The sequence below is a fragment of the Mustela lutreola genome, chromosome 12, assembly GCF_030435805.1.
Source record: "Mustela lutreola isolate mMusLut2 chromosome 12, mMusLut2.pri, whole genome shotgun sequence".
Taxonomy (NCBI): domain Eukaryota; kingdom Metazoa; phylum Chordata; class Mammalia; order Carnivora; family Mustelidae; genus Mustela; species Mustela lutreola.
This window is the reverse complement of record NC_081301.1, coordinates 27,318,272-27,329,543: the sequence shown is the minus strand read 5'-3', so window position 1 is coordinate 27,329,543 and position 11,272 is coordinate 27,318,272. Positions and strand designations below refer to the sequence as shown.

Here is an 11,272-nt window from a genome sequence, read left to right as displayed (position 1 = left end):
CAGTCACCTTACAGGCAATACAATGGCACTAAATTCATATCTCTCAATAGTTACCCTGAATGTGAATGGGCTAAATGCCCCTGTCAAAAGACACAGGGTATCAGAATGGATAAAAAAACAAAACCCATCTATATGTTGCCTCCAAGAAACACATTTTAAGCCCGAAGACACCTCCAGATTTAAAGTGAGGGGGTGGAAAAGAATTTACCATGCTAATGGACATCAGAAGAAAGCAGGAGTGGCAATCCTTATATCAGATCAATTAGATTTTAAGCCAAAGACTATAATAAGAGATGAGGAAGGACACTATATCATACTCAAAGGGTCTGTCCAACAAGAAGATTTAACAATTTTAAATATCTATGCCCCCAATGTGGGAGCAGCCAACTATATAAACCAATTAATAACAAAATCAAAGAAACACATCAACAATAATACAATAATAGTAGGGGACTTTAACACTCCCCTGACTGAAATGGACAGGTCATCCAGGCAAAAGATCAGCAAGGAAATAAAGGCCTTAAACGACACACTGGACCAGATGGACATCACAGATATATTCAGAACATTTCATCCCAAAGCAACAGAATACACATTCTTCTCTAGTGCACATGGAACATTCTCCAGAATAGATCACATCCTCGGTCCTAAATCAGGACTCAACCGGTATCAAAAGATTGGGATCATTCCCTGCATATTTTCAGACCACAATGCTCTAAAGCTAGAACTCAACCACAAAAGGAAGTTTGGAAAGAACCCAAATACATGGAGACTAAACAGTATCCTTCTAAAGAATGAATGGGTCAACCGGGAAATTAAAGAAGAATTGAAAAAAATCATGGAAACAAATGATAATGAAAATACAACGGTTCAAAATCTGTGGGACACAACAAAGGCAGTCCTGAGAGGAAAATATATAGCGGTACAAGCCTTTCTCAAGAAACAAGAAAGGTCTCAGGTACACAACCTAACCCTACACCTAAAGGAGCTGGAGAAAGAACAAGAAAGAAACCCTAAGCCCAGCAGGAGAAGAGAAATCATAAAGATCAGAGCAGAAATCAATGAAATAGAAACCAAAAAAACAATAGAACAAATCAACGAAACTAGGAGCTGGTTCTTTGAAAGAATTAATAAAATTGATAAACCCCTGGCCCGACTTATCAAAAAGAAAAGAGAAAGGACCCAAATAAATAAAATCATGAATGAAAGAGGAGAGATCACAACTAACACCAAAGAAATATAAACTATTATAAGAACATACTATGAGCAACTCTACGGCAATAAATTTGACAATCTGGAAGAAATGGATGCATTCCTAGAAACATATAAACTACCGCAACTGAACCAGGAAGAAATAGAAAGCCTGAACAGACCCATAACCAGTAAGGAGATTGAAACAGTCATTAAAAATCTCCAAACAAACAAAAGCCCAGGGCCAGACGGCTTCCCGGGGGAATTCTACCAAACATTTAAAGAAGAACTAATTCCTATTCTCCTGAAACTGTTCCAAAAAATAGAAATGGAAGGAAAACTTCCAAACTCATTTTATGAGGCCAGCATCACCTTGATCCCAAAACCAGACAAGGATCCCACCAAAAAAGAGAGCTATAGACCGATATCCTTGATGAACACAGATGCGAAAATACTCAACAAAATACTAGCCAATCGGATTCAACAGTACATTAAAAAGATTATTCACCACGACCAAGTGGGATTTATTCCAGGGCTGCAAGGTTGGTTCAACATCCGCAAATCAGTCAATGTGATACAACACATCAATAAAAGTAAGAACAAGAACCATATGATACTCTCAATAGATGCTGAAAAAGCATTTGACAAAGTACAACATCCCTTCCTGATCAAAACTCTTCAAAGTGTAGGGATAGAGGGCACATACCTCAATATCATCAAAGCCATCTATGAAAAACCCACCGCAAATATCATTCTCAATGGAGAAAAACTGAAAGCTTTTCCGCTAAGGTCAGGAACACGGCAGGGATGTCCATTATCACCACTGCTATTCAACATCGTACTAGAGGTCCTAGCCTCAGCAATCAGACAACAAAAGGAAATTAAAGGCATCCAAATCGGCAAAGAAGAAGTCAAATTATCACTCTTCGCAGATGATATGATACTATATGTGGAAAACCCAAAAGACTCCACTCCAAAACTGCTAGAACTTATACAGGAATTCAGTAAAGTGTCAGGATATAAAATCAATGCACAGAAATCAGTTGCATTTCTCTACACCAACAGCAAGACAGAAGAAAGAGATATTAAGGAGTCAATCCCATTTACAATTGCATCCAAAACCATAAGATACCTAGGAATAAACCTAACCAAAGAGACACAGAATCTATACTCAGAAAACTATAAAGTACTCATGAAAGAAATTGAGGAAGACACAAAGAAATGGAAAAATGTTCCATGCTCCTGGATTGGAAGAATAAATATTGTGAAAATGTCTATGCTACCTAAAGCAATCTACACATTTAATGCAATTCCTATCAAAGTACCATCCATCTTTTTCAAAGAAATGGAACAAATAATTCTAAAATTTATATGGAACCAGAAAAGACCTCGAATAGCCAAAGGGATATTGAAAAAGAAAGCCAACGTTGGTGGCATCACAATTCCGGACTTCAAGCTCTATTACAAAGCTGTCATCATCAAGACAGCATGGTACTGGCACAAAAACAGACACATAGATCAATGGAACAGAATAGAGAGCCCAGAAATAGACCCTCAACTCTATGGTCAACTAATCTTCGACAAAGCAGGAAAGAATGTCCAATGGAAAAAAGACAGCCTTTTCAATAAATGGTGCTGGGAAAATTGGACAGCCACATGCAGAAAAATGAAATTGGACCATTTCCTTACACCACACACAAAAATAGACTCAAAATGGATGAAGGACCTCAATGTACGAAAGGAATCCATCAAAATCCTTGAGGAGAACACGGGCAGCAACCTCTTCGACCTCTGCCGCAGCAACATCTTCCTAGGAACAACGCAAAAGGCAAGGGAAGCAAGGGAAAAATGAACTACTGGGATTTCATCAAGATCAAAAGCTTTTGCACAGCAAAGGAAACAGTTAACAAAATCAAAAGACAACTGACAGAATGGGAGAAGATATTTGCAAACGACATATCAGATAAAGGACTAGTGTCCAGAATCTATAAAGAACTTAGCAAACTCAACACCCAAAGAACAAATAATCCAATCAAGAAATGGGCAGAAGACATGAACAGACATTTCTGCAAAGAAGACATCCAGATGGCCAACAGACACATGAAAAAGTGCTCCATATCACTTGGCATCAGGGAAATACAAATCAAAACCACAATGAGATATCACCTCGCACCAGTCAGAATGGCTAAAATCAACAAGTCAGGAAATGACAGATGCTGGCGAGGATGCGGAGAAAGGGGAACCCTCCTACACTGTTGGTGGGAATGCAAGCTGGTGCAGCCACTCTGGAAAACAGCATGGAGGTTCCTCAAAATGTTGAAAATAGAACTGCCCTATGACCCAGCAATTGCACTATTGGGTATTTACCCTAAAGATACAAATGTAGTGATCCAAAGGGACACATGCACCCGAATGTTTATAGCAGCAATGTCCACAATAGCCAAACTATGGAAAGAACCTAGATGTCCATCAACAGATGAATGGATCAAGAAGATGTGGTATATATACACAATGGAATACTATGCAGCCATCAAAAGAAATGAAATCTTGCCATTTGCAACAACATGGATGGAACTAGAGCGTATCATGCTTAGCGAAATAAGTCAAGCAGAGAAAGACAACTATCATATGATCTCCCTGATATGAGGAAGTGGTGATGCAACATGGAGGCTTAAGTGGGTAGAAGAATAAATGAAACAAGATGGGATTGGGAGGGAGACAAACCATAAGTGACTCTTAATCTCACAAAACAAACTGAGGGTTGCCGGGGGGAGGGGGTTGGGGAGAAGGGGGTGGGATTATGGACATTGGGGAGGGTATGTGATTTGGTGAGTGCTGTGAAGTGTGTAAACCTGGTGATTCACAGACCTGGGGATAAAAATATATGTATATAAAAAATATATGTTTATAAAAAATAAAAAATAAAAAAAAAAAAACAAAAAAAAAAACTGTCACTCTGTGATGTCTAACAGATATAAAGCAAATAAACAAATTTCAAAGTAAATTGTGGAAAATATCATTATAATAGAGTATCTGTGTAGATCTTATCTAGCCAGTAGACCTGCAATATGAGCAGATTCTGGGACAGAATTACTTGTGTCCAGGTGATAGAGACGTAGGAATTTACTAGAAAGCTCCACATATTTTACTTCAGACTGGTAAATTGTCCTGATGACTCTATATGCCAAGCTACTTTCTGCCTGGGGTCCAGTTAATGCGCCCTCACACAGTGCTTATTTAAAAACTTAAGGTGGGGGCGCCTGGGTGGCTCATTGGGTTAAAAGTCTCTGCCTTTGGCTCAGGTCATGATCTCAGGGTCCTGCCTACTTGTGATCTCTCTCTGAGAAAAAAAAAAAAAAAAAAACTTAAGGTGAAAAAACTATACCTGAGGATAAAGCTATTTCCAGAAAAGATGAGAAACTGCTCTGATCTGCACTTGTTGAGACACTGTTGTTAATGATAGACTGGCATGCCTTCTACCTGAATCCAAACATCTAAAAATGAGCACACCTATACTTCTCAATAAGTATGGATATTAAATTATTAAACATTCCACCAAAATTGCAGTAGCAATTTGCAATTGCAATTCTCAATTGCAACAACAGCTAAATGCTTAACATATTTATGTTTCAGACCAATATGAGTATCAAGCAAGCTATAGACACTAATCTACATCTGTCCAAAGTAATCTTCTTTTTTGACACATGGGGAAATTTGGCCAGAAAAAAAATTTGTTTATTTGTCGCTTTAGTCGATCTTCCCTCAGCATTCATTTCTTGTACAGGACATGGTTTCCCCAAGTCTCAAGGTAACCTAAAAGAGACAATTAATATCCCATTCACAGAAACTTGAGAAACTTCTTATCCTTCTGAAGTCAAGATATTTCATGGATGTGATAACTCAAGATTATAGTAAATAAGTACATTTTCTCTGGCTTATAAAAATCCCAAAAATTCATTTTCCCCAATCTCATGGTAAACAGAAAGTATGATTTTTAATGTCAGTCTTTTCAAAGTCATGGCAAACACACCTTGACATTTTCAAGCTACCTCAGAATTTATAGAATCACAAATGACATCTCATTTTTGAAGAGGCCAAGTTATTTTCCTTTAAAAATGACGGGAAAATCTTTCATGGACTTAAAGGCCATTAGCAAGGGGAATATCAAGGATGTCTTATTAAAAAAAGTGTCTCTAGGGGTGTCTGGGAGGCTCAGTAGGTTAAGTATCTGTCTTCAGCTCAGGTCATGATCCCAGGACCCAGGGGTTGAGCAGGGCTCCTTGCTTCACACAGGGAGCCTGCTCCTTCCTCTTCCTCTCCCTTGACTGCCACTCTCCCTGCTTGTGCTTTTTCTCTCTGTCAAACAAATAAAATCTTGAAAAAGAAATGTCTCAACTATCATATGATCTCCCTGATATGAGGAAGGGGGGATGCAACGGCAGGGGTGGGGGTTGGGGGGTAGGTAAAGAATAAATGAAACAAGATGGAATCGGGAGGGATACAAACCATAAGAGACTCTTAATGTCACAAAACAAACTGAGGGTTGCTGGGGGGAGGGAGGTTGGGAGAAGGGGGTGGGATTATGGACATTGGGGAGGGTGTGTGCTTTGGTGAGTGCTGTGAAGTGTGTAAACCTGATGATTCACAGACCTGTACCCCTGGGGATAAAAATATATGTTTATAAAAAATAAAAAATTTAAAATAAAAAGGAAAAAAAAGAAAAGAAGTAGCATTACAATGAAATAAAGGAGTCATTTCTCTTTGTGGTGTGGCGTCCTAGAAAAAGCTCACTGCTGCCTCTTTCTGAACTGTTAGGGGGAAATAAATCTCTATCTTACAATTAAAAATAAACACAAGACTTAAAAACATTAAAGACTAAAATAGAAAGCCAAGAATATTTTAAAATCTAAATAAAAATGAATACTTAAATAATGTGGGGTTTTAAGCAGCATTTAAAAACTAAAGCAATTAAACAAAAGAATAAAACTAATTAACTTAATACCTTAAAGTGTTCTGAAATTATAAAAGACACATAAACTAAATTACTTAAATTTTTAAATAAAAAATTCTGAGGATAATATGATAGCAGGAAAGAAAAAAGATGAAATATTGAATAGTAAAATCTAACACAATATTTAAAGTGTGCAATTCAGATTAGGAAAAATAAAATGATAAAAAGTAAATGTTTTTTAAAGCTGAAGGTTACCATAACAGAACAAAGAAATACAAATCCAAGATTAAAATCATATGTAAAAACCATCTAAAGGTAGACCCACCATTCCCTAGTTAACAGAATTCCTTTTGGATCAGCAACATACTTCATGGTTAGCCAATGGGACAAAGGAAAAGATACAACTCTACTTTCATCTGTGGATAGTTCACTCAGAAGTTATTTACTTTTTAATTTTGAAGTGGCTTCAAAAATTAGGTATTAGGTTCCAAGTCCAAAGCAGTCAAGCCGATGTATCAGAAGATCTTTGGGAAGAAGGTTGTCAAAGTGGATATGTTGAAAGCAGAAAATAATAATAACTTAATGCCTCATAGGTGGAGAGAACAAAAAGTTTTAAAAATATAATACTATTCTAGAACCAAAAGGTTTAAGAGTATACAACTACATAGAGGAGAATCAGCATTATATATCTGAATAGACTCCAGGTAAATCAGATTCTTCTAGTAATCACAGTACTGTAAATTCTTAATTTTAACTGAGTTTTAAAAATCTGAAACCAATTTTCATTTTGTCTTATAAAGAAAGTAATAAAGCATGAAATTGGTTTTGGAAATAATGTTATTTAAAAAAAATTTATGATTTTAATACAAGCTTAACTTTTGTCTGGAAATCTCTCTCATTATTATACAACCCCTCTACTTGCCCTTAAAATCAAGCTCTTCAACAACAAGAACAAGAACAAACTACAATCGACTCCTAAAACATGGGCATTTATTTACTTATTTTCATTATGACTGCAGCCAAGTAATACTTGAGAGCTTGAGAGCTTTGAGAGATGAATTTGACATAGCTGCAAGAATCTATCTGTTTGGCTCTTCGGTTTCTCTAATTGATTTCCACATTGCAATTATAAAAATTACTGGTCCCTTTCCAATTTACTTGTTAAACACATTTCTTCTCAGTAGGTGTTTAACTGCCTCCTTCACATCCTTGTTCCTAAGACTATAGATTAAAGGATTCATCATGGGAGTCATAACCCCATAGAACAGAGATATAAGTTTGTCAGTAGCATCCAACTCAACTGAATTAAGTGTCTCTTTAGACTTGGGCTTCATGTACATGAAGAGAATGGTTCCATAGAATATTATCACCACAGTCAGGTGGGCTGAGCAGGTGGAGAAGACTTTGCTTCTCCCCTCAGAAGAGCGAATTTTGAGGATGCTTATAATGATTAATGTATAAGAGATAATAATTAATAACAGTGGTGTCAATATAAACAATGTTGTGGCCACAAGCATGATGAACTCATTGCCTGAGATGTCAGCACAGGCCAGTTTCATGACAGCCAGAATTTCACAGGAGAAGTGATTGATGACGTTATTCCTACAGAAAGGCAATCGTACTACAAACACAGTTTGTACTGCAGAGTTGATGACTCCTATGATCCAGGACCCAGCTGCCATGGGCACAAAGGAATCCTTGCTCATGATGACAGGGTATCTTAGGGGGTTGCAGATAGCCACATACCGGTCAAAGGCCATCATGCCCAGGAGCACACACTCTGTTGTCCCCATGGCCAGGCCAAGGAACATCTGCACCGCACAGCCAGAGAAGGAGATGGTCTTTCTCTCTGAGAGGAAGCTCACCAGCGTGGAGGGAATGGAGGTGCTGGTGTAGCAGATGTCCAAGAAGGAGAGGTTCCCCAGGAAGAAGTACATAGGCGTGTGAAGGTGGGAGTCCAAGATGCTGATTAAAATAAGGGTGCCATTGCCCAGAAGGATGACAACATACATTATTAAGATTAGCACAAAAAAGAGGAGCTCAAGACTTGGGTAACCAGAAAGCCCCTTTAAGAAGAATTCCACCAGAATGGTTTGATTTTCCCATTCCATTGCACTGTTTCTGTTTTACCTGTAAGACATTAGAATTTTTTAAAACAAAATATGTGACTCATTATGATTACTTTCAAATGTGTACCAGTTTATAAATACCATACTCCCAGAGAGAAAAAAAAATTTTAAGGAAAAAGGGAAAGAAAAAAACAAAAAAAAAAGTAAATAAAAGTGAACCAAAGAGAGGTAAGATATGAATAAAGAGGGGGGCGGGAAGAGGAAACTTGCATGTTTTTAGCCACACACAATACAGCATGTAATTTACTGAATCTCATCACAGTGCTGAGAGAGAGCTATTATCATCCACAGTCTACAGATAGATAAACTAAAGTGTAAATATTAAATAAACTTGACTAAAAGTAAATATAAAGCACAGCTAAGTAAGATTCAAGCCTAAGTCTTCCTTAATAAAGCGTAGGCTTTTTGCCATATTTATCATCTCACACGTAAACTAGAGGTTATAATAAAAATTAACATTGTATTATGTGTAACTAAATAATAAACCATATTTACTGAATACAAAGCACCACACAATAAACCAATGATCTTGTCACTCCTTGAAATTATAATATTATGATCACCATCTCTCTTGCATAGTAGCATGTAAACTTGATAAAGGTAGGTACTCTTATTATTTACATCGATAGTCCCAATACCTATGATAAAGTGGAATCAGAGACAGTTGTTCAAAAATATTTGTTGGCTAAAGAAACAAAATGAAAGACAAAAGAATGACTAACATTTCTCACTGTGTCAATCCCTTACTAATGGTTTGCTTTGTGCATTACCTATTTAGTCTGAAGAGCAAACCTATTAGGCAATTACTGTGATCAGCCTCATCATCTTTAATAATAGAGGAGGAAAATAAAGCACAGAAAAGTCAAGTAATTTGCCTAAAGTCATACAGCTAAGTAAACAGTAGAACTAAGAGTTAAACCTCAGCTGTATGGCTGCATAGTATAAATTCTTAATTTTTCAATCTGCAGAGAACTTGGCTCAAAGACTAGAACACCTTTTAATCTAATTGACAGTACTAATGTTTCAAAAGAAATACTGGACCAAGGAAAGGTGACTGTTAGAAAGAAGCAAGACTTCAACATAGTGATTTGAGAGAAGTTCGTTTTGATACTTGATATTTTCCTACAATTTGCTGTCATAGAGTTGCATTTGATCCTTATAATCTGTAATTTCCCTTGTGAGAAGTTCTATTTTCTTTTCCATTACTATCCTTAAGTGATTTTTTTTCTATTTTAGTCTCACAAAGGGTTTTCCTATATCATAGTTCTTCTCAAAAAAAGGGGAGGGGGGCTTTTGGATCAAAATATCCTTTCCACTTTTTTTCTTGTTTTCTTAACAAGTTTTGTTTGTAAATTTTTAAAGGTTATCTGGAATTTTCTAATTTCATGAAACAAGAACTAAATTCCTTAATATTTCCTCTTTCTTTTCTATTTCTAGCTCTGATTAATGCCCTTAAAATACTTAGTTTTCTTAAAAACTTAGATTTTGACATAAAATGTTCTTTTCATTGGCTACAATGAAAAGTTAATATATCCATATACACCTGGATAGCCAACAGCTATCCAAGTGTATATTCTCTGCACACCTAGTCATTGGATATTTGTGTTTGATTTTTGTTAATTTTTTTAGTTTTTATTATAAGACAACATAACATGTAATTCTCTAGTTACGGAGATTTTGGCAGTCAATTACTTGATCCATGTTGTAAATACTAACAAAAAATTTTAATTCTCTTGGGGAAACATATATGATTATATAGTTACATAATACATGCATACATGTATACATATAATCAAGTTTATTTAATGTGTTATTCAAATCTGTGATATAATTATTTTGTCATCTATATTTAATTGATTCTATATAAATATCTGTAAGCACATTCTGCTCATATAGCTAGGAATTTTTTAATATGCTTAGCTTCTGTGTTGTTTATAGCCGATACTTTGTATAAATTGTCAATATTATTATTATTTTTTTAATTTAACAAGTCTTTATTAGGAATTTACAATGGACAGCACTCTATTAAGGTTACAGAACACATAAGCAGAAGGAGTAAGACTAACTCGGGACATAACCAGCAGGCTGAGTGAAAAAGAATCCACTTGGGATGCATACCCTAATTATGGCTGACAGAGTTTTCACCCTCATAGTCTAAATCATTGGTAGTATTATTAATTGACCTGTCTTTATCATGTTTTGTAGTTTAAATTCCACTTTTATGATATTGCTATTACATTCCTGCCTTCTTTTAGTTTGCTTTTGCCTGCTCTTGGGCATCCCTTTATTTTCAACCTTTCTTTCTCACTTTGTTGCGTATACTACTTATAAGTAACATATATCTGGGTTTAAATTTCATTCTGGAACACTGAAAAGAAATTTAAAAATAAATAAAATTTTTTTAAAAAATGTTTTCAATCTCCTTTTACAGTCTCTGTCTTTCATGACAGCATCCAGTCCATTCACTTTAAAAATACAATTATTGGGGCACCTGGGTGGCTCAGTGTGTTAAAGCCTCTGCCTTCAGCTCGGGTCATGATCCCAGGGTCTTGAGATGGAGCACCGCATTGGGCTCTCTGCTCAGTGAGGAACTTGCTTCCCCCTCTCTCACTGCCTGCCCCTCTGCCTACTTGTGATCTCTGTCTGTCAAATAAATAAATAAAATTTTTAAAAAATAAAAAATAAAAATACAATTATTAATGAACTTCATTACTTTCTTTCCATACACTTAATTTTTATTATTTATTTATTTTGCATTACTGCATTCTCTTTTTTTCTAGTTACTTATTTTCATTAGTTAAGGTGTCATTTACTATTTGTTTTCATTAACTTGAACACTCTACTCACTTTTGGCATTCCGTATGTAGATTCCTTCTCTTTCACCATGCTCATAATTTGACTTATAAGAACCAACATTTTGTTCATAAAATTAACTATTTTTCCACTAGAGTATTGTCTAATATCCTAAGTTATCCTTCAAACACTAAATGAAGACAGAACT

The 11,272-nt window shown here is 35.9% G+C and overlaps 1 protein-coding gene across 1 annotated transcript; it reads right to left on the bottom strand.

The window, feature by feature from the left end:
* Positions 1–7,296: 7,296 nt before the first annotated feature.
* On the bottom strand, positions 7,297–8,253 carry LOC131812619 (olfactory receptor 13C2). Its single transcript, XM_059142384.1, has one exon. The coding sequence runs from the start codon at positions 8,251–8,253 to the stop codon at positions 7,297–7,299; it is 957 nt and encodes a 318-aa protein (XP_058998367.1).
* Positions 8,254–11,272: the final 3,019 nt, after the last annotated feature.